The sequence below is a fragment of the Poecilia mexicana genome, unplaced genomic scaffold (genome assembly GCF_051168715.1).
Source record: "Poecilia mexicana isolate PSO_F unplaced genomic scaffold, ASM5116871v1 scaffold_14, whole genome shotgun sequence".
In the NCBI taxonomy this organism is placed as follows: domain Eukaryota; kingdom Metazoa; phylum Chordata; class Actinopteri; order Cyprinodontiformes; family Poeciliidae; genus Poecilia; species Poecilia mexicana.
The window spans coordinates 17,206,977-17,230,328 of NW_028263383.1; the positions used below are offsets into that span (position 1 = coordinate 17,206,977).

At 41.0% G+C, this 23,352-nt stretch overlaps 2 protein-coding genes across 2 annotated transcripts; one reads left to right on the plus strand and one right to left on the minus strand.

The window, feature by feature from the left end:
* The first annotated feature begins 2,797 nt into the window (after positions 1-2,797).
* Positions 2,798-17,492, plus strand: rps6kb1a (ribosomal protein S6 kinase B1a). Its single transcript, XM_014989888.2, has 15 exons — positions 2,798-3,112; positions 3,996-4,039; positions 6,539-6,659; positions 9,456-9,524; positions 9,664-9,811; positions 9,931-9,988; positions 10,261-10,361; positions 11,234-11,324; positions 11,437-11,527; positions 11,610-11,717; positions 12,365-12,427; positions 12,510-12,587; positions 12,813-12,920; positions 14,796-14,908; positions 15,531-17,492. The coding sequence occupies exons 1-15, from the start codon at positions 3,041-3,043 to the stop codon at positions 15,793-15,795; spliced, it is 1,530 nt and encodes a 509-aa protein (XP_014845374.1). The 5' UTR covers positions 2,798-3,040; the 3' UTR covers positions 15,796-17,492.
* A 260-nt stretch (positions 17,493-17,752) lies between these two features.
* rnft1 (ring finger protein, transmembrane 1) lies at positions 17,753-22,394 on the minus strand. The gene is made up of 9 exons (XM_014989890.2): positions 22,211-22,394; positions 21,413-21,888; positions 21,257-21,333; positions 21,060-21,160; positions 20,220-20,373; positions 19,981-20,139; positions 19,812-19,877; positions 19,232-19,333; positions 17,753-18,511 (listed from the first exon to the last, which is right to left on the minus strand). Exons 1-9 carry the CDS (start codon positions 22,234-22,236, stop codon positions 18,377-18,379), a joined length of 1,296 nt encoding a protein of 431 aa, XP_014845376.2. The 5' UTR covers positions 22,237-22,394; the 3' UTR covers positions 17,753-18,376.
* Between the last annotated feature and the right edge of the window lie 958 nt (positions 22,395-23,352).

Below are 23,352 nucleotides of genomic sequence, written 5' to 3' on the forward strand. Positions count from 1 at the left end.
AAATCTGGTCTTTTAATGCGTAAACTGCTGCTAACTTAATGGATGGGCGCTGCAAAATGTAGTTGGTCATGTGATTTTCAAAGTTGGCGTCTATTCCGCCCGGAGGATTTTATGGCTCGATTTAACCATGTGTTTAAAAGCGTACAAAAAAAATAAAGTGTTTTGTGGCACTTGGAGGACTTTATTCCCTAATAGCTGGAGAGGACATGCAGCTTATGTTCTGTGGCTGGGAGTCGAACCAGGGACCACCGCATTGCAGACGGAAGCCTCTGCATATGGTGCGCATGTTTCACCGCTGATCCGTGTGGAGTCACGTTTATTTATTTACTTATTACTACTTTATTTAACCAGAGAAGACCCAGCAAGCATTGGGGTTTAAAATCTAATTTACAAAGATGTGCTCACAGCGATATGTTTTGCATTAGGTGTCTTTTTAAAATTATGCAAATATATTTTTACATATTTTTTAAAACCGCCGCTATGTCGTGACAGTATGAGAAGCTCTTATGCCTTCTTCCTGTGGTCCCAGTGCTATCTGCAGAAATCCATACAGTCAGAAGCTGAGATTCACTGAGAGCCAGGAGGAGGGTCTTTGTGCTGTCAATCCACCTTGTATACGTGCTGCTCACATCCTCCCTTTTGCTACAGCTCCTTCCCTTTCAGAGGAGCCTGCTGTGAATGTGTGAGAACATGCCAGATGTCTTGCAACGTTAGGTTGTTTCTCAACCCTTAGCCTGTTCGCACTGTGTAGGGGCACAGTGTGAGCAGCGTGCACAAGAGCATGATTGACATCGCTAAGACCTTCCTCCTGGCTCTGATTGGTTGTTTCTGTGAGCGGTGCATTTCTGCAGCTGACAGTAGGACCACAGGGAGGAGGTAGAGGAGCTCGTTCTTTTTTCCACAGGTTTTCTGTCTTAAACTGTCGTAACAAAGTGGCGGGATAATTCCTGGACACGTTGCCAGTCCAGTGCATGGCAACACAGAGACACACTCTTGCACATGCACGGGAAGAGCATTCAAAGTCTATACAGAAAGACCCCAGACCTGCAGGCCACACATGCATTCAGATAAAACAAAAGTAAACTGAAATCGCCGACTCCTTCAGTCATCAGCCCAAAGCGACTGTCTCCTCGTACTGAGCACAGGAACACAAAACAGTGTTGTTGATATGCAGAATGACTGGGGGGTGGAGGGTGAAAGAAAACACAAACCCGACCTCAAGTCATCACACGGAACCTCCACCGTCTACTGGTGTCTAGTCTGCTGCTTTTCTCTGCATAAACAGAACCGAGAACACACGCAGGAAACAGATTTTTGTCATCCACTGGAGCTGGTCTTCATCACAAGGCAACAGAGGTAAAACAAACCCTGTGGATGGGATTGAAGCCAGTGGTCAAAGTGAAGCTGCCCAGCAGGGGATGTAGGGGGCTTTCCTCAGGCAGAAGGAAAAAAAAAAAAAAAACTTTAGATGAACCCCCACCTCTCTACCTAACCACACAAAACCACAGTAAAAGAAGCTGCGGTGAGGACTGGCCTTCCAGATTCAAAACTGTGGACAAGGAGGGGATTTCATGTGAAAATGGTTTTATTTTTTCACTGTGATATCAGGTCAGATGCAGTGTAAATAAGTTGCTTTGTAAACAAATCCTTATCAGTCAGCGTTCTCTGCCGCCTCCAGATTACATCAAGTGTGGTGAAGAGAAGTAGCAGATGCAGGCCAGATGCTAGAGACTTCAGTCATACATGCACCTAACCGGTTTTCCTGTTAATTCTGTCATCGTTGGAAAGTATTTAGTTGTTTTTTTTAGGTTAAATTGAAAAAAATCTTCATGAAACTGAAGGGGGAAAGAAAATGTAAATTAACTGTATAGTTTTAGAATGTGGAAAACTACCAATCAAGTGTTTCACTCTGTTTTTGTGTCTTCAACTATTACCCCAAGAGATTCGTTGGTTCCAGAGACTCACCAAACACAACTTAGGACTGAGCTTTGACCTTTGACATATTAGGATGAAAGATTTATTTTTAAAAAAAGTAGCAGGTGGGCTTCTTTCTCAGCCTCCAGAAAAAAAAAACATTCTAGTTTCTAAGCTATAAACATAAAGGGACATTTTACATTGTGTTTATTTTGTAAAGTTGTGAGAGAACAGGTGCTGTTTTAATAGAGATTCTTCAAGCAATATGTAACATGTAACAGTAATACAATTTTTAAACAATGCATTTAAATCAGGTTGATCTGGTTGCCTAGTACAGAATTAAATACTAAACAAAAATTGTAATATTGTATTGTATTTCTAATAAAGACTTGGTTGAACTGCATCTCCTCTATCTCAAGATTGTCTGTTTCTTAAGGACTCTTACATTTCCAATAACGTTCTTGACCACTAGAGGGCGCAACCAACATTGGTTCCCTGGAAATTCTAGCAAGTTCGGGGACAAATTGGCATGAAAAAGGGTTATTTGGATTACTCAATAATGTAGGAGGCTCAAGAAAAAAGTGCTGTAGACATGTCCAGGCATTTTACGCATAAAAATAATGAAAGCAACAGAAAGAAAATATTTTTCGCTGCTGCCATCTCCTGGTAGGACCAATATGATATGATACACTTTATGTTTTTTTTAAATAAATAAATAAACAAACAAACAAACAAACAAACAAACAAACAAACAAATAAATAAATAAATAAATAAATAAATAAATAAAGTTAGGCATTGATAAAAAAATAAAACGTTTAATTGTTTACGACTTTGAAATGAAAACAACTAAATGGATATCTAAAGATATATATGCATATTTTGTTTCATGACAGAATAATTACTTTTTGACATGAGGTTAGAATTCAATTTCATTTTGCGAAGTGAATGAATTTTGATCGGCGCGGAGCACAGTAGCACAGCTCCGCCGCTCTGTGTTGTTTTGGTTAGCTTCGGCTAGCTTCATGCTTTTCGCTGTAGCCGGTTGTTGCGGTGATGGCTCTCCCATGAGGTGGGAGAGCGGGACTGCTTTTTCTCTGATTAAACATTGACTCAAGTGTCGCTGACATGGCCGGGGTTTTCGACATCGACTTAGATCAACCGGATGAGAATGTCTCTGACGACGAACTTGAGGATGGGGTGAGTTTATTGCTGAGCCCGCCGTTTGCTAGCTAACTAACTAGCACTCGGCAGCGTTGCGGCCTGTATTGCTAATCTCAATTCCACGGCTTCCATTATCGGACATTTTATTACCCGCCCTTTGCCTCTTAAGTCATGTTTAGACTTTTATAACATATTCCTGTGACAGAATTACACGCATATTCGAACCGCTTCCTGTGTCTGAAAGGTTAAAGTTTTCATCGATATTGAATGTAGGTACTAGATATGAGCCGAACCCTACGGTTAGTTTAGCTCAGTAAAATATACAGTAAAGTTGTACACAGATTCTCAACAAATTACTAATAAGGAGCTTATTCTACATCAAATAAGCTGAAATTCAAGTTCGTGATATTGCAAATCAACATAAGTGTTACTCATACAACATGAATACTTGTCCGACAATAGAGGTACCTGCGGTTTGACGCTTTATATTAGCGTATGACACCGCTACGTGTATTACCATGTAAATGGGTGTTAAAGTTCAAACGCTTTGACGTATTTACCTCGAAGTATAGTTTATTTTGTAAATAATTTTACAAAATTAATTAATACTATACTGAGTAACAGTATGTTATTATGCTAACAAGTCTGTCCAAAATCTCTGCAGTGTTAGCTAGTTTCCCTTCCACTTTTTACTTTGGCGTCATGTTAGAAATCCCCTTTTTGTTTTGGTTTTAATTTTAACTAATTATGTATGGATTTTATTTGTTATGAATACGAACCGCGTTTTTAAAAAAAAAAAAAAAAAAAACTCGTTTGGAAATGACTATTCATATTGTTAAACATTAGCTTCAAGTTAGCATGAATATTGGGTTTAATGTTTGTTTACATTCTTGTGTTCTGTTGTCGCTTTTGCTTTTAGACCCAGCATGGTGAATACATGGACCAATGCAGCAGCTTTGAATTGTAAGTAATGATTCACTGCATCCTGACTGATTTGGTCAGCAGCCTGGACCGTAGTAGCTACACTTTTAACACTGACCTACCCATACAGTGGAGTTAAGCTCAGTTTATTAATATTAATATTTATTTTCATACTGATGATTATCAGCTCAAATGACTTTCTTTTGTAAATTAATCTACTGGCTGAAGGCACTAAATGCCCCTGAGAAAGACTGGAACATTTCCAGCAGTAACATTAACACTTAAAACACCATCAGAGGGTTCTTTCGCATTGCTGTTCAGAAGAATTTCTTGGATCATGTTATTGAATAATTAACTAGCAGGAAAACTTCAGCTTTGTGGTTTTCTGTAATGATCTGTGCACAACACTGATCGAAAGCATCGTATGGTTGTCTAAGCTGCAGCTGAAGCTCCTGTTTTCTTTCAATTTAATAGAATCAAATTCAGTTGAATTCAATTCAGATTATTTATATTGCACCGGATTACTCCAGATGTCCTCCCGAGGCGCTTTACAAACATCTGCAATTTTTATGCAGTCATAGAAGCGCTTTGAAGAAAACTCTTTGGTTTTCTGCTGTCTCTCACTGTCAAACTGAAAGATCCCAGCGAATGGGCTGTTGCATCGTGGGATGCGATAGAGTAAAAAGTAAAAAATGGTGCCAAGTTTATTTTTTTATTGTTATTATTTTGTAAAGCATAAAGCCATACAAAACTTTCAAGATGGCTCTCTAAATCAGTGCTTCTCAATTCCAGTCCTCAGGCCCCCTTGCTCTGCATGTTTTAGATGTGCCTCTATTCCAGAACAGCTGATTTAAATGACTGCATTACCTCTTCTGCAGCCATCAAGTACTGCAGAAGCCTGTTAATCACCTGCAGATTCAATCCAGGTGTTTGGCAGAAGGGAAACACCTAAAACATGCAGAGCGGGGGGGGGGGGGGGGGGACATACTGATATATTAAATTCTCCATATTTCCTACTAGCTCAGAAAACTGAAACCCGGTGTCTCAGTGAGACTTACTTGCATAAATAAAAGTTAATTGATTACTGATTGCATATCAGTACTAGGGAGGCAAGTTATCAATTAAAGAGTTAACCTAAAGTCGATTAATCTAATTGACTGACTCAACAGTTAATTGATAAACGACTATTTTCTTAAAAACCTGAGCTTTCTCTTGAATCCAGAAGGTCACTTGTCTTTCTTTTTGGCATGAAGGAAGAAAATTTAATAACACTAAATAAAAAAAAAAGGAAGTCATATTTTACCCATTTTTTTAAATGCAATTTGTGTTAAATACTGACTGAATAAGCAAATAAATGTGGTTTTCTCACAGGATTAAATTTACACATATTTATAAAATATAACACAGAAAGTCATAAGTTTGCTGAAGCTAAAAATAGAATATGAAAACAAAATGATGTGAAATACCAAACACCCCAGACTTTATCGCCTTCGAGGCACATTAATCATTTTAGGCTGAGAAGTGGATGCTGCTCCGCCATGATGCACCACTGAATGAGCGTCATTAAAGCGAAACTTAAGGAGCTTGTCGAGTTTTGAAATAAATATAAAAAGTATTTCAAAACAGAACCGGATAAAGTGTATTTTTTTCATCCGGCCCTGAACTCTGTTTGGGCCATTTCTCTTTACCGGTAAGGCCAGAGTCTTCAATTCTGGCACAAGGATGACCAGCGGCGCCCTCTGCTGGACGGCGGCCAAACTACAACACTAAAAGAACGTCTAATCGGACGTTATTAGTTTGATTGGAACTAATTTTAATCTCGTAAACCATTAATTGACAGTTAATTGTAAGTCGATTAATTGTTTGCATCCCTAGTGCTGATATATGCTTTCTAGAAACGCATGTTGAAGCTTTTCCGTTTTCCACTGGGCTTCATCTCATCAAGCAGCAGGAATGCTAAAACAAATTATCCTTCAGAGAAGAAAACGTTGCTGGCTTTTATGAGTTAAAAGCAGTAAAGCTGTTCCTTTCACAACTATTAAAACATCCTAATTAAACACCAACTGTTTAATAAGGTCAAGCATTTTAAAAAACGTTACATTTTTCTTTTCTTTTTTTTTTACCTCTTGGTGTTTTCTGGTACTTTTTACGGACATGTCTGAATAAAGCAGCGAGGAACTTTAACCACTCTTACTTTAACAGACTGATCAACAGTTTAATGCTTTAATATTGTTTCCATGTCTTGAAATGCTTTTCAGACCTTTCAGTAGGCTAGCAACGTCTCTGGTTAAGCATATAAAAGAAAACATACACGCACAAGTCATTTTGTTGTTTTTCACTCCAAAACTAAAATAAAAGAAAAAAACATGAGGGAGTGAAAATTTTAGCCGTACCCACTCACTTCATTTAGTCAGCTTTTGTTTTTGTATCTTTTTTTTTTTTTTTTTTTCTTTTTTTTTGCAAATTAGAAAGGTTTTGCTCATGTTGAATTCTTTGTAATTACTGCCTGGTAACTTGTTGTTTTCAATTTTTGTTTTCCAGCAACATGGACGGGTGTGAACAGTTTGAGATTTCGGAGAACAGCGTAAACAAGGGAACGGAGCAGATCGGACCTGAATGCTTTGAGCTGCTGAAGGTTTTGGGAAAAGGTGGCTACGGAAAGGTGAGGCTTCGTGGCTTTCTGTTCTCGTCCCTCCATCTTTGACTTTTGACGGACTGCTTTTCATTTTACACTTTTGAGTCGATCACAGTGAGGTTCGGTTGTTTTCCTCTCGTTTTCAAGCTTTTGCTGAAATACAGAACACGAAAGTAGTCCAGACTGATCCCAGCCGGTGGGGGATTTTTACGCCAAAGGGGCTTGTTACAGGAAATGTCAGCACAGTTTTACATTGTCACTGTTGTTTATCAACTCTGCAGTTCCGCTACGTCAATATTTGTGTTTGTGGTTAAAAGAAAAAACAAAATGTTTGGACCTGGAACCGTCAGATCTCATACTCATTACTTTGCAAAAGTATTCATAGCTTCTGAATTTTTACACGTTTTGTCATGTTAAAACCACAAACTTGTTTCTCTTTTTTTTGCAAATACTGAATTGAAATTTGTTTTTAGCCCCATTTATTCGCATCTCGCCATGAAAAACACCATCCCTACTACAAAAGAACACGGTGGTGGCAGCATCATGCTGTGGGGGTACTATTAAATGGTTTGAGCTGGAGACAGGACAACTGGAAGAAGAGTGATAGACGCTGCAGAAGACCTGAGATTGGAGTGGAGAATATCCTCCTCCCGTGTTAATAACCATGAACGTACAACTAGAGCTGCAGTTAATTGGTTTAAATAGAACGGACCAGTCAAAGTCCAGAACTGAGGTATTTTTTTCTATTTGTTTACAATAATCTGCGAACATTTCAACTTGTTTTTTTTTTTTGTATAATATATTTCAGCAACAAGGCAGTTCAAAGTGTTTTACTCCATTAAAAACATACATTTACCGATTATGAAGTAAATGATACATTTTGTCAAATGTCATCAGCAAATCCAGTTATTATGAATCAAAGACGGCTCTAAACTGGTGGGGTTATTTTTTTTTTAGACTTGATTTGAGGAACGTCAATGTTTCGGCAGTCTTGCAGTTTTCTGGCAGTTTGTTCCAGATATGTGGAGCACAGAAACCTGAGTGCTGCCACACATTTCAGATATTTGTGGTGAAGAAAATAAATAAAATTACATTGCACATTGATGTGCTCTCTTTTTGTTGTTGTTGAACATCACAAAATATCTTGTTGTTGTAACATAACATGTGAGGAAGTCGAAGTAGCAGGAATACATATGGAAGTTACTGGAAGGCTCCTCTGCTGCTGTAAAAGCTTTTGGCGTAGCGACGGCGCCCTGTTGCTACGCCAGTCCTGGAAGCGGTGAGCCATGTCCACGTTGGTTTATTTTTGTAATAGCAGGGATGGGTCTTAATCGTCACAGGAAGAGGAAAAAAAAAAACAAAACGTGAAAGTCAGAGCCTTACTTGTTGCTGACTTCGACGAATCGTTCTGCTTAACAGCAGATTCCGACGTCATTTCAAGTGGAAATCCCCCCAGTTAGTCTGGAATATGTCTAATTATGCTCTAACCTCGGATTAGTATCTAATCATCGTCTCTACTTCTGGTAAATGAACTTGAAGTTATTGCTGTGGCTGGAAGCGCTGCTGCTGCTGCTGCTGCTGCTGTTGCTGCTGTTGTTGTTGTTGTTGTTGTCGTCGTCGTCCCCCACCGCCCGTCCAGGTCGGCCCTAACAGCGAGCGCAGACACCAGCCAGATGCATTAAATAAACTACCCGTGTTCTCGTTGCGATGACTGCATAGTTTATTACAGGGACGTGGCTCGTTATTAACCGCAGCTCCCATCAGCCGCAGCTGTTACGTCTGCAGGAAACATTGTTTTACAGCCGGCAGGTCCTAGAAATACCTGGTATGTGATTGCTGGTTGTGTTTTTAAATAATTGTGGTGAATCTGGTGGAGATGCCTCCAGGGGGAAACGCCGCCACACGACACGCGCCGCAGCTGTAACCTCTGCGACACTCCATTGTGTTCCTCCAAGGAGCAGAACGTGTTTTAATCCTTTAGAGTTTAATTCCTGCTCGCTCCACGCGGGACGCTGCAGTTCCGCTTTCCTCCGAAGAGCGAAGTTTAAACTTTCAATATGGCTGAGATCATGGAACTCTGTTTGATATTAATGCTTTCCTGTTCTTTTATGGCGTGATTTTATTTTGACAAGTAATTTTGGTTTGATGCGCATGTCGTCGTTCCAAGTGGAGCAACTCTGCCACCTGCTGACGTAAATCAGCTCCTGCAGGTTTTTGAAACGTCCAAATTAAGCCTGTTGCTACAAATAATCGATAGATTAAAGTGAGCATTTTTATGTTTTATTTATTTTTTTTTTTTCCAAGGGAAATTTAGTTTGTAGAGACATAATTCATTTGATTTACGGTTTCAGTTGTGTGTGGTTTTTAATACTGTTTATTGTTTTTGGTTGATATTTATGATATCTTCCAGTTTCAGAGTTAAATGTTCTTTACAAAATGAAAGTTTATCGGTACTTAAAAGTGCAAATTTGCACTTTTAAGTGCAAAATGCTTGAAAATGGTCTCAAAATAACAACATGATTGTTTATTGATAAATGGCTTTTGACATGATGTGTGTTTTGTTTTCGATTTTCTACATCTTTTTAGTAAGTTGTTTTATTTTATTATCATCGTTATTATTACTGTTGTCTCGGTTTTATCTGTCCCTAGTGTAAACATGCTGTTTTTTTTGCGCTTTTAGTTGAAGCTAAAGAGATTTTGCACGTAGATTGTCTCCTTTATAACAGCATATCAGGATAGAAAACCTCATAGTGCTGCATTGCCGGGGTGTTTTCGGCTTCAGACCGACTGATTCTTGTCGCCGTTGATTTTTTTTTTTTCCAGGTCTTCCAGGTTCGTAAAGTGACAGGCGCTGCCTCTGGGAAAATCTTCGCCATGAAAGTTTTGAAGAAGGTCAGTGGATCTAATTTCCTCTCATACATCAGAGGCAAAACCTCTAATCTGCATGTGCAAAGCAAATGTACTCAGTGGGGAACAACCGGTGGGTGATTATTCTACGCACAGTCCAACTCTTGTTTCTCTTCCTTCCCAGGCCATGATTGTGCGTAATGCAAAAGACACAGCACACACCAAAGCAGAGAGGAACATTTTGGAGGAGGTGAAGCATCCCTTCATCGTGGACCTCATCTATGCCTTCCAGACTGGAGGAAAGCTCTACCTGATCCTGGAGTATCTGAGCGGTACGATTATAGCTCATGTTCTGCCATCGTTTCTATAAACACAGGACATGACGTGCGTATCAAACACTGCGTACGTTTATTCGTGTAATAGATCTTGATACAGATTGTGGTGACTGCAGGTGGAGAGCTCTTTATGCAGCTAGAAAGAGAGGGGATCTTCATGGAAGACACGGCGTGGTGAGAAAAATCTCCAGCTACAGACACTGAAAACACATTAATTAGAGGTGGGGGGAAACATGCAGAGGTTTCCACAGTCCTGTTAAAAATCCTGGTTTTTGTGATTTTTAAAAAGTCAGACCAAGAGAAATCATTTGAAAGGCATTTTCACGTTTGATGTGGAAAATCGGCGAAGGGATTTTGGCACTGATTTACGCCGTCTCTGTTTTTTGTAACCATTTGCTAAAATTAGCGGTTTCTGCCGTCGCTAACGTGTTTTTTGCCATTGACAGTTTCTATCTGGCGGAGATCTCCATGGCGTTGGGTCACCTGCACCAGAAAGGGATCATCTATAGAGACCTGAAGCCTGAGAACATTATGCTCAACAACAACGGTACAGACAGCTCCCTGGAGTGAGGAGTGCAGTCACGGTCACACACTTTTTAAACATTTCTACGTTGAACTGAAGACTTTTTTACGGGGTTTGAAAGTAGAAGCGTGGAAATATTTATCAAAGTAGAAGCCGACATGTTGGATACCGACTTCTGGTCACTGATTGTGACTTAACTATGCCGTGTCAGTTGCCAGGGGCGATATGGACGTAAGGTTTTATTACAATACCGAGTTTTGCCCGGAAAATCTGCTTTTATTTATATTGGAAAAAAATGTTAAACAGGAAATGTGAAAATATTTCTGGGTAATTATGTTACTGGAAGACATTGACAATACTAAGATATTTGCATTCGAAACCAGGCAAAAGTACATGGTAAGATTGAATGTTTTCCCACTGTTCATAAACTCATCTCCACCTGCTGCCAGCTTTGGGTAAGCTCTGCGCTGGCGGCAACAACATTCCCTCTCATTTAGAGAAGATCCCGAAGTCCTGGTGGAAGCCTGGTGTCCTAAATTTTCAGAGTTGACATTTGGTGCGTGCGTTTCTCCAGAGGAAAACCATTCCTAACACAAGAAAACAATGATTCCAAAACACATCTGGTCCGGTTTGCTGTTAGATTGAAAACACTGTGCATTATCCCCAGAAAAGCTCACGGCACAAGTTAGCAAAACACGGCATTTGTGCCTCTGCCAAAGGTCTTTTGACCATGACCAAGCGCATTTTTCCATCTAACGTTGATATTTGTATCACGTGAGGAACCTGATTCAAATCAGTTGTGAGTGCACTGAACTCCGAGGCCTCCGTACTTTAACGATTTATTGATCATGTGGCGTCTAGGTGGCTTCTGAAGCAGTTCTTCTTCTGCTTTGCAGGACATGTGAAGCTGACAGACTTTGGTCTGTGCAAAGAGTCCATCCACGACGGAACGTACACCCACACTTTCTGTGGAACCATCGAGTACATGTACGGCAGTCTGTTGTCCTGCAGTCCCTGTGGATTCATTTGAGCTGCAGATATTAAGGCGTGTGAATGATGTCCTTCTTTCCTTTCCCCCTTCCCCCCCTTCCTTCCTCAGGGCTCCGGAGATCCTCATGAGGAGCGGCCACAACCGCGCGGTGGACTGGTGGAGTCTCGGAGCGCTCATGTACGACATGCTGACTGGAGCAGTAAGTCCGTACCGATCGCCTTGTTTTTTGTGTGTTTGTTTTTTAAGAAAGGATTAGTTTCTGACCAACGTTTCTCCGTCAGCCTCCGTTTACAGGTGAAAACAGGAAGAAGACGATTGACAAAATCCTGAAATGCAAACTCAGCCTTCCACCTTACCTCACACAAGAAGCCAGGGAGCTCCTGAAAAAGGTGAGCTGGTCGAAGCCTCGCTAGAGCTAACGATTATCTTAGCAACCGATTGACCTATTGATTAATCGGATAAAAAAAATTCTACGGATTTTTCATTTAACCACTGGAGCCTTTTTAATACGTTAGAAATACATGAAAAGATGCAAATAAATAATTTAGTTAGTTTTCTACATAAGAAAACGAACAATTTATTGCCTAAAATGCAAAAACAAAGTATTAATTTAGTAAATCTGATCCGAGTGGAGGCAAAACAAAGGTGTTTATATCCTAAAAGCAAAATATATTTATTTTTGTACAGTTTTGGTTTTCTCTTTTGAATTGTCTTTTTTGACTCTGTATATTCCAGTTAACGACTAATCGATCACTAAATTACTAGACAATTATTTCAACAGCAGATTAATCACGATTAATCAGATTTATCGCAATGAAACAATTAATCGTTCCATCCCAACTAGAATGCTTCAACTTGGTGGGTATGAAACTTCACCACAGGTCTGGAAAAGACTGTATTTGATTATCCACACCTGGCAAATTTATCAATGATATGGGGGAGGAGAGTTTAATTCTGGGAAAACTGTGGAGATAAAGACATAAAACTGAGTCTAATGAAGCTGGAAAATCCCCTCTTCAACCTGTTTTCTCCCCAGCTGCTGAGACGAAGTCCCTCATCACGACTCGGCGGTGGATCCGGCGACTCCGCCGACGTCCAGGTAAACGCATCCATCTGCATCCTGAAGGGTGAAATACTTGGCCTGTGGCGTATCTGAAGGGAGAAATGATGTTTCCTTCCAGGCTCACTCGTTCTTCCGGTTTATAAACTGGGACGATCTCCTCGCTCGCAAAGTAGAACCTCCCTTCAAACCGTTTCTGGTGAGACTTTCTTTTAATTTCCTTTCCATTTTACCGATAACAGTTTTGCTAGTAGAAGCTTTAACAGACATTCCTACCAATAACATCCCCGTTTGGTGACACCTCAAGATCACCCCGGCTCTCGCAGGCTTTCACTTCTCTCCAACGTTCACTCGGTGTTTCGTAGAAGTCAGAGATGACCCCTTTTCACTGCGCGGTGATTAACAGTTTGGCTTCTCCTGGCAGCAATCAGCTGACGACGTCAGCCAGTTTGACTCCAAGTTCACCAGCCAGACTCCAGTGGACAGCCCCGACGACTCCACGCTCAGCGAAAGCGCTAATCAAGTCTTCCTGGTGAGTTTGAAGTGCCAGACGGAGCGGCACACCGTCAGCCTCACACTGACATCACGATGTGCGTCGTCGGTCATAGAAGTGCTGGGCGATGAATAGGTCTCATTGGTTAATCACATTTTTGGTTTTTGAAGATTTCATCTTTGGAAAATCTGTATTTTTTTTTTTTTCTCTTTTTGAAATTTTCTTTGTGATTTCAGCACGCAGAGGGCCGCCATTTTCTTATCTTTTTTCTCATTAAAATGACTTTTTCATCATTTTAAGATGTTCTTCTGGTAAAAGTGCGTATTTATTCTGCTGTCATTATGACTATATTCTCGTAATTAAGTTAACTTTTTTCCGCCTGGCCCCAATACTCCATGGTACAACTGTTAGTAGCACCGATAAATCGGCTCCAATTGTCCTTAAGTTTGGGAGAACGATGATCAGCCAGTCTCTGTTGCGTAGGAAGCTGATCTTCTTCACTGATCTTCTCCATCTCCACAAAGGTCTGAAATTTATCCACTGTCCTCTTTTGTTTTGCTGTGAGAGAGAACCAGCAGACCAGCACAACCTCTGACTTCTGGATGTGTGCAGAAAACAGTAGCCCTGTGTGTCTGCACATCCTTAAGGTAGCAAAAGTTAAGGCTTTGAAATGTCTTGAATTAATTTTAAAACATTTGACGACCGTCAGTGCATTAATCGCAGGTCTTAAATTTTTGTCTTGGCATGGCTTTTTAAAACTGAATATTCTGTTTTGTTTAGTTGTTTTTTTCCGCAGGACTTTTCTGTCAGGCAAAAAGTTTAAGTCACACTCAGACATCTTCGCTGCGTTTGCTGACATACCCTTGCTAGCTAGCTAGCTTTTTTGTTTTTCTTTTTGCATCTATCATGGGTTAGTGCAAATTTATCACGAGTTGGCTAGATAGACAATGTTTGTACGTTTCTGTTGAGATACAGGTCTTAAATCCAAATCATACTGGTCTTAAAAAGTCTTAAATTTGATTTAGTGAAACCCCCAGAAACACTGTGGTCACCCCACTGCTGCCAGCTTATTAACTTGCATATTGAGCAACCTTTTAAGACAAAAATAATCTGAATTGGTAGGTCAAGCTTTTTAAAGATCATCAAAGGGCCAGAAAACTGCACTTGGACAGAAAAATGGTTTCCTCCAAAGAAAAGCACACAGCTTTTCTAACATGTCGGAATGAGACCGATCGGTTCCCCTGTCAGGACAGATCAAGCTTAAACCTTTTTGGTGGATCTCTAGCAAGAAAAACCAAAACATTATTGCCACTTAAACGTCAAATGGCTTATACTTTATTGATGGGATGTCTTTGGCAAAGACTACAGAAGAAGAAACGAACCCGACACGACGCCTCCTGACCCTTCCAGCTCCCTGACGGCACCATCACACACGGATGGTGCTGTTGACCAATCTCCCCTCTTTTTAAAAAAAAAAATCCTGTTTCATTCCTAAATCTTGAACTTAATGTCCTTGATTTCTAGTATAAATCCCAAACTGTCTGCGATTTGGTTTGCAGGTATTCTGCAAGTAAACTCAGAAAAGAAAAAAAAAAGAGAGCAGCTCTGTCCGTTAATGTCTCTCCTGTTTTCTTTTCACCGATCATTGTCTTACGAGAACCAGTTAATGCCTCCCATGTGTTTTATACACACACACACACACACACACACACACACACACACACACACACACACACACACCCCCGCCTTCCCTCCCCAGTTTTCCTGGAAGCTTCTTCCACCACATTGCATGTTATGGTTTACTCAGTTTCATTGCTCATCATCAGCTGTGGGTTGTTTTTGGAAATCTGGTCTTTGAAGAGGTGGGACTCAGATGCCTCTCTTGTGTTTTGTCCCTCTCCTCCTCTGCTGCAGGGTTTCACGTATGTAGCCCCATCTGTGCTCGAGAACCTGAAGGAGAAATTCTCCTTCGAGCCAAAGGTCCGCTCCCCGCGGAAGTTCCCTGGAAGCCCAAGGACACCTGTGAGGTAACAGTGCTGTTTTTGTCTCGGGTTTTGTTGAATCACCTCGGTCTTTGACAAGTTTTTCCAAAACAAGTCTCCCCCTGTTGATGACTCATTTGCTGACCTTGTAAATGTAGCTCGCTGGGCCTCGCTGGAGCTGCGGTCAGAGCATAGTTCATGAGTACGTCTGCTCCGAGTTTGTAGATTCTCCGATTTCCAATCATTGGCTTTTCTGAAGTTGCTCAATTAGCTGATTCTGGTTTCTGTTGCTGAACTGCGTTCATGACGTAAACAGTCGATTGTCTGCAAAACCCTCGATATGAGTCACTTTGCCCTTTCTCATCATCCAGCTTTGTCCATCAAAGTCTCGGGTCCTGTGTGCTTTCAGAGCAGACTGTTGAGGTAGCAGAACCAAAGGGGGCGGAGCTTACAACATCGCAGTGTTTCCTTCATTTTAGGCTTTTGTTCTGTTAATGAAAGCATCAGCTGTCTGCTTCAGGTTGTTCACATGCTAATTATGCGAATAACAATGTGTTTCTACAACAAAGTATTAAGGCCAGACTAAGAATTTATTTACTTTTTAAAATAACCATTTTACAGTAACTTTCTTACAGTCACATTTGATACCTCTCCTGTGGTTCCACAGTCCGGTGAAGTTCGCCGGAGGGGACTGCTGGCCCCGCGGGCCCCCGCTGACCGACGCGCCGGCCCTGCTCTCCCTCAGCAGCGCTATGGACCAACCCATGGAGGTCTCCACGCCGGAGCACATGGACACGAGCAGCGGCTTCATCACAGAGACCTCTGCTCCCCTTCCCATCAGGCATCCCTCCGGCCTCCACGCGGGGTCCTACAAAAAGCAGGCGTACCCCTTGAACTCCCGGCGGCCAGAGCACCTGCGAATGAACCTATGACACTCGGCTTACCTGTGAACTCCTCTCCTCTTTGCTTTTTTTTTTTTTTTTTTTATATATATTTTATTTTATAGTTTTCGAACCTTTTTGACTGACCACGTCGACGCGGATCACCAGCTCTTCCAGCAGCGCCTTCTCCACCAGCGGTGGTCTCGGTTGATCTCGGCCGGCATTATATGATTTTACTGGTGCTCTTTTAACCGCGGCTCTGCGCTGTTGTTTTCCTACGGTGTTCTTTTTCTAGGACAGAGAGAGTTTATTGCTACTTTAATACGCCGTTTTCAGGCGATTTGAAAACATGCTTTGGGATCACGTATTTAGTCGTTAAACCTATCAGACGGACCAGTCATCAAATCTCTGTTGTTTTTGGGTCGGAGTGGGTAGGTGCCTGACGGTAAAGAAAAATAAAAAAAATTTTAAAAAGCATCTATATAAAGATTTCCATTCCCAGTCATGACCAAACGCTGGCGCTGCTTCTTGCCGTGTAACTGGAATGTCTGCCGCCGGGCTTCTCTGCAGAAGCAGCTTTGTTTTGAATGTAAGCGATCCAGAAATTTGTCTCCTCCATCTCCTCCTTTTCCTCCATGTAATGACTCCCGATACTGTAATCCAGGGCGGCGGCGGCGGCGCTTTGTGCAGAAACAGGTTTTCAGTGTTAAAGGGAGAATTTTTTTATTTAAATTTTTTTATCATTATTATTTTTGGAAGCTGTGTTGTACGAACTGTGGAGCTAAGCCATTTGACCCCCTTCTTATATAAAACTGACCGCGTGGTGGGTGGCAGATTCCCCGTCTCTCGCAGTCCAAACACTTGGGAATTTCCTAAACGGGCCCAACGCACTGTTCCAATTAGCCTGCTGTTGTTTCTGGGAATGTTTGGAAAACAACCGAAGAATCACCGAGTTATCAACATTGAATGTTTCTGTCCATATTTTACATGTATATTTTTTATCATACTGACACTGTTGTACTCATTTTCTTTTATTATTTGCATCGTTGATGTTTTTGTAAGCAGTGATCAAGGCTGTAACAATAGATTAGTGTTTGACTGAACTGACTTTTTTTATGATTCCTGTACTCCAATCAGTCACTCCTCTTGGTTTATTTTTAATTTATTTCTAATGCCATTTTGCTTCCACTGCATTATGCACTCTATGCAAAATGATGTATTTATAATGTATTAAGAGCTACAGAATGTTGGGGTCTTTTTCTCACAGTAATGATGTACAGTGTAATTTTTCTTTTTCCACTTAACTCATCTTTTAACCTCTGCTGGAGCTAGTTTTTATTTAATATCGGCAGTATTTATTTTGTGAAACATTACATCCATAGGGGATATTTAAAGAAAAATAGTTTTTTTTAAAAGACTGTTTTACTGCAGATATAAACCAATGGGAGTGGCATTGTGCCTTTAAGTTGCAGTGTACACAATTGATGTACAGTTAGCTGTAAATGGGATTAGCTTCTGGATTAGGCTGGGATTGATCCCCAACTTTCACTCTTTCAACAGATGTGCACTTCTTTGCTTTTCAGCATCGGTGTGGGACGTTCTGACCGGGACGACTCTAAAGCACCTTCCACATCTCGTCCCACTTTTCCGGTTTCATTATTCCCTCCCCTGCTTGAAGGGGCAAATCTAGGAATGACGACACGTATCATGTACATAACGGAATCATAATAAAAACAATGGTTTGTAAATCCTGGCGGCGCGGTGGATTGCTTGGCCTGCTCAGCAGAGGGAGACGGCAATAAAGTTTTCCTCTTTTTTTTAGTGTGGAAATTTGTACAAATTGAGAAAACTATTTTGAGGGGGAAAAATAAGCTAAACTGAATGTGGTTGGATGTGTTGGTTACTTTTTCTTCATCAGAACATCACATTTTTCAAGCAAACTGAGCAAAAGCTGTTCATCAGCAGACATCTTCCAGCAAATTGACACGTCAAATTTGCACAAAGAAAATCAAATGCAAATCTTTATTCAGATAATTGATGAACAAAAGTGAAGTTTAATACATAAAATAGAGCCCAATCTTTGGTCTTTACAAAAAGACAGTGAAGTCACCCCTATAGAAAAATAATTTATGTGAAAATCAATCTCAAAGCAGGAGTTTAAATCAGACATGAAAAAAGCACACAAAGATTTTTGCCCAGAGTAGAGGTTTGCCTTGTTTTACATTTATCAGTTCACCAGTGCTAGATGATAAAAAATAAAATAAAATTGTGTATTTGTTCCAAGTTTTAAATACTTGATGTGAATCTTTTAGTATCCCGTGTCAAACTATTCCAGCAGCATCAATTCTGACACCTGGAAGGTTTACATTGGCATAAAAGGTGAAAAACATGACTACAACTCAAAAGGAAACTGAAGGAAATGTAAAATAAAAATACTTTAGGACACAGATTTCTCTGGAAGAAGAGATGAACGGGTAGAAAACCACGCCACCTCCAGGAAGCCTCGCCCTTAACACTACTGAGAAACGTGCGTACAACAAACGCTGGTGAGGTTCGAAAAGGACAAAGAAAAACCCGGATTAAGGAAAAATGAATACCGCCGACCCACACGCACACTCTGTGGTCTGGTGAGTCAATAAATCTGCAGGTGAGGAGAAGTCGCTCCGTCCCTCCACTTGTACACCTTGTCCGTCATGACGATGCGGCAGAGCGGGCAGCTCTTCTCCCGGGTGAACCACAGAGCGATACACTTGTCACAGAACACGTGCTGCGCAGGAGAAGAAGAAGAAAAGCAGGCTAGCAACCCAGGCGTTTTGCCGCATTAAAAACTGTCTACTAAAATGTGTGATGGTTTGGTTTTTGAATAATTATAGATACAGATAACTTTATCTAGTTCTAATGCTATTTCATAATATAAATACACCAATCTTGAGTGATCCAAGTCATAAAAAGTATTTAAAAACTTTATTTCTGCTGATGCAGAATAAAACAAATACCCGGTTTTAATTAGGGATGCACCGATCCACTTTTTTCACTTCTGATACCGATACCGATATCTGAGGTTCAGTATCACTGAATTGAGTTAAAACGTTTCTTTTTTAAACACAGATGTAAATGAGTTAAAAATTTATTTGCCAAGTCTGCACCAGTACAACACACTTAGATGCACCAATAGCTTCACAAGCTTGGTAAAACATGTAAAAATAAACTGGAACAAACCTTTCAAATTCTTCAGAAAGTTCATTTAGGAATTCTAAATTTAATGTAAAATAAATATAGCATGACATCACTCAGAGCACAAAGCACAGAAACAGATCTGCTCTTATGGATTGGATGCATCATCACCAATACCCGATCTAGAATGTTTTTCAATATCAGGACCAGATATAAATATCAAATCGGTGCATCTCTAGTTTTTCTACATCTGAATGACCCTACAGCTACTGATCCTGTCTGCATTAAGCCAGCTTGTGTTGTTTTCCTTTACCTGGCAGATGAGAACCCGAGGGTCTCTGTATTCTCCTTGGCAGATGGGACACGCGTCTCCAGCCTCACTGCACTGAGCTCGTGTTGCTGCAGAGCCTGTATGCTGAAGCAACATTAAAAATGTGAACACACACACACACACACACACACGTTTGTGTTGCTATCTTTGTGGGGACTTTCCATTGACTTCCATTCATTTCTACAGCCTAAACCTTACCTTTACCCTTTTCCTAACTCTAACCATCACATACCTAACCCTAACCAAAACTCAATTCATACCTTAGCCCTAACTCTGACCCCTGACCCAAAAACAGGGTTTCCCCTCATGGGGACCAGGCTCCGGTCCCCACGAGGAGCGATTGGTCCCCACAACGTAGTATATGTCAGGAAAATCGTCCCCACAAGGTATTACAAACAAACGCGCACGCACACACACACACACACACACACACACACACACACACACACACACACACACACACACACACACACACACACACACACACACACACACACACACATCTGTTCGGAAGCCCTGGTTGTTACTGCTTCGATGAAGAGAGAAGGCGTTTAGCACTGACCTCGCCTGCTAGAAATATCCTCACAGTTTTCAGTAAAGACGTTCGCTGGTTGTACAATCCTAAAAGCTGAAAATGGGAAATGTTCAATGTCAGAAATCTAGACTTTGCTTCAATTAAAAAAAAAAAAAAAAGAGAGAGGGAAATATTCACCATAAATCTATAGACCCACCTTCAGTATGAGGTAGAATAAAGCCAACAGGACCCCAGTTGTGAGCCCAGAGACCCCGTCAGACTCCTGGTAGCTAATCAGGTAGCGGAACCACAGTGGAACAGGCGCCGTAGCTTGGTGCACTTGACCCAGTTCCTCAGTCAGCATCAGCCACCGGCCCTGTACACGGAAACAACCCCTCAGACACAACCGCTCAACATGAATCAGCTTTTTCTTCTCTTAAACCTGCCTGGTCCTACCTGGGTTCTGTAGGTAACGAGTGCTGAGGGAACAAGCAGGATAAGGCACTTTATTCCCATAAACAGGAACTTTATAATAAAGTTGGTGATCCCGACGGCCCAAAGGATCTCCCAGAAACCCAGCGGCTCGATGGTTGGACTTAAGAAGATGAGGCTGGAAGGAAGATGATATTCGAGTTGCACAATGTAACGCTCTTATAGTTCAGTCTTCTAAAGGCTTGCAAAAGTACAAACAAGAATCCTGTAACGTTTTTCCCACAGTGGCGCCCCAAAGGGGGGATCATTTTTCTAGCAAATTATTCACCTGCAGTGAAGAAGAAAAAAAAACTTCTATATGTGAAAAGCTATTTCTGCTCGACTTCACATCATCGCAGTGTAGGGCTGGTCTGTAGATTATTTTTCAGATTAATTAATAAATGCATAGCAATATATACACAGGAGGAGCACATTTCAGCTTAGCTAGTGCCAAGAATGTTCTTTCAGCAAATGGCCTTTTTTGAGTTTGTATGCTCCAGTTAGCAATTAATCAATTACTAAATTAGCTGACAACTATTTCAATAATCACAATTAATCAGATTTATTTGTTTCAGTGCTGCCATGTATAAAGAGAGATTATTTTTTTCACTTTGCCCTCCCTAAAATCTTCACTGACCTGGTCTATGAAGATTTTCTGGGGGTGCCACCGACTTTATGTTTATCACATAGTGTCAATAAAATACAGAACAAAGTTCAAAGAATATGAATACTTCTGCAAGCCATTGAGTCAGCTATTCAGTTTTTAACCAAGTGTCTCTTCCACAAACATAAAAAAAAATCATGTAGTAAGTGAGTAAGCCTTACGAGAAGTAAAGTGTCTCTGAGAGAAAAGTGTAGTACAGCAGGAGCGTGGAGGAGATGAGGAAGACAAGCAGCCATATGCAGCGCAGCTTCGAGTGACGATCCTGTAGGCGTGCAAAGGAGGAACATTTTCTGGGATTTTGAAAACAACGTTGATGAATGCATCATTCTGGAACTTGGAAACTAACACCGGAGCTTACCTGAAGAAAGACTTGAGTTTGAATGTTTTTATTCACATATAAAAAAGTTGTCAGGAGGCCCACCCCAACTGCTAAACCTGGGAGAAGAAGAGAAAGCATACCGGTTGACCTGTGCTCACAATTTACACCGACACCGTTATCATAACTCGTCCTCACCCAGAATATGCTGGACGACCAGCTTAGCGCACAGTATGACGAGGAAGGGAAGACTTTTTTGGATCCAACGGAACAAGCAGCGAAGCTCGGTCAGCGAGGCGCTGGGCTCGCCAGAGTCCCCATCGGGGTCAGGCGGGTCGAGCTCAGGCTCTGAGTTAGAGTGGAGCTGCGCCCGACTGTGTCCGTGCGAGTGAGAGTGGACGTGGGAGTGAGTGTGGGAGCTGACCCTGGACCTCCTGGACGATGCGCCTCCATTTGAGTCTCCAGAAGCCCCGTTCATGGACACCCTGACCTCGCTGCTGTCAGCGTTGGAAGCAGCAGCAGCTGCTGCAGCAGCAATAACTGGTGTCCCAGTGAGAAACTCTGGTTGCAGATTTAAGGATAAACCATTCCCTTCATGAACACCCCGTTCACTTGGATTAGGCTGCATTACAGTAGGAGACTCCCTCAGTTTCAGTGCTCTTTTGGAATCACGCCTAGAAGGAAAATAGACCTGTCAGACAGTGTGTGATGTTCATGATTCTGCAGCAGGAAATGAAGTACGTCAGTATTTATTTATTTATTTTTTACTTATTTACTCAACTGTCTCGCCATATTTAATAAGACTAATTAACAAACACTGACCAAGCAAATGCCCAAATAATGTTTTCAGGAGTGTTTTCTATTAACGCCAGAAACTAATTCAGATACTCTCCACTTTAGCAGCTCGACAGATAACACAGCTAACACTTTCCTTACCACAGCTAGCTGTTAGCAGCTAACAGCTGTTTCCTATCAGTTCATAAAGCTCCAGCTCACCTGTCATTCTGAACCCGCAGCTTCATGATAACCTTCTGGTCGCCATTTAGTACAAAACCCGGGTTTCCAAGCGAAAGAAACGCAAAACTAAACGAAAACAAAAAGCAAAGCTGAGCTGCTAGCTTCTAAGCTAAGTGGTTCATCCAAGACATTTTGACGTCGAAAGCGTCACTGACTTCTTTTCTCTCGCGTCTCCGTGAGTGTAAAATGTAGCAATACCGCCACCTACTGGAAATGTTTTCTAACTACAACTACAACTTTGTAACAACCGAAATGTATCAGTCGTACCACCGAGTTAAGAGCGGCGTTGCTTTTATGAATTACATATTTGTTTTACTCCACAGCCATACATTTCTGACACTATTGGAAACCACTGCATGGTTCTGCCGGAGAATATAATTCTCTGTTATCTTTAACAGATGAACGCTGGTTATCTGTCATTTCTTTTGATTAGACATCATTTTTGTTTTGATGTTCTTTCTTGAAAACAAATCACTTCAGCTGTTTATGTAGCCCCATAAAATGCTGCCACACTGGCATGTCGCATGGAAAACAACTTCAACTCATATCTAAAAGGATAAAAATGAATCGTCAACATTCCAGACACGGCTTTAACTGGAAACTGCTCAGTGAGTTCCAGCCTCCTCTGCATTTCCCAACACAGACTCATCTTTGCTATTCCACATTGTCCGACAGACAAACGGTAACGTTTAAATTGTCAACTGACAACCAAAAAAGTGATCAGAGTTCTGCTGTTACATACAACCACCTTGATAACACAACAACAGGTGTACCTGAGCACTCAGCCTCAGGTTTGTTGTTTATGGTTTCGCAAACTTTGCCCCCTGGTAGACCTAGTTGTTTTTGAGCAAATCACCTTGAAAATGGCTGGGCAACCACCGTTTACCGTGTAAAAAAAATATAAGGAACAATTTAATGCCACAAGTATCTCAGAGAGTGCAGTACTTAAAAATATATATATCTCTTACAGGGAAAAATACAAAGTTATATGATGAAATGTTCGAAGAGTATGAATTATTAAGGCACAGTAGAAGTTATTTTTTGCATTTTATGTTAGGTATTAAACATCTGGCTTAAGGAGTTTATGAAATGTCTATATCAAAAGCATGTTGTGTCATTGT

Coding starts and splice junctions, on each gene's coding strand:
- rps6kb1a (XM_014989888.2), top strand. CDS start 3,041: ATGGCCGGGGTTTTCGACATCGACTTAGATCAACCGGATGAGAATGTC. Junction 3,113..3,995: donor ACGACGAACTTGAGGATGGG/GTGAGTTTATTG, acceptor TTTTGCTTTTAG/ACCCAGCATGGTGAATACAT. Junction 12,921..14,795: donor GCGCTAATCAAGTCTTCCTG/GTGAGTTTGAAG, acceptor CCTCTGCTGCAG/GGTTTCACGTATGTAGCCCC.
- rnft1 (XM_014989890.2), bottom strand. CDS start 22,236: ATGAAGCTGCGGGTTCAGAATGACAG. Junction 21,889..22,210: donor CTGCGGGTTCAGAATGACAG/GTGAGCTGGAGC, acceptor TTTTCCTTCTAG/GCGTGATTCCAAAAGAGCAC. Junction 19,334..19,811: donor GGATATTTCTAGCAGGCGAG/GTCAGTGCTAAA, acceptor ATGTTGCTTCAG/CATACAGGCTCTGCAGCAAC.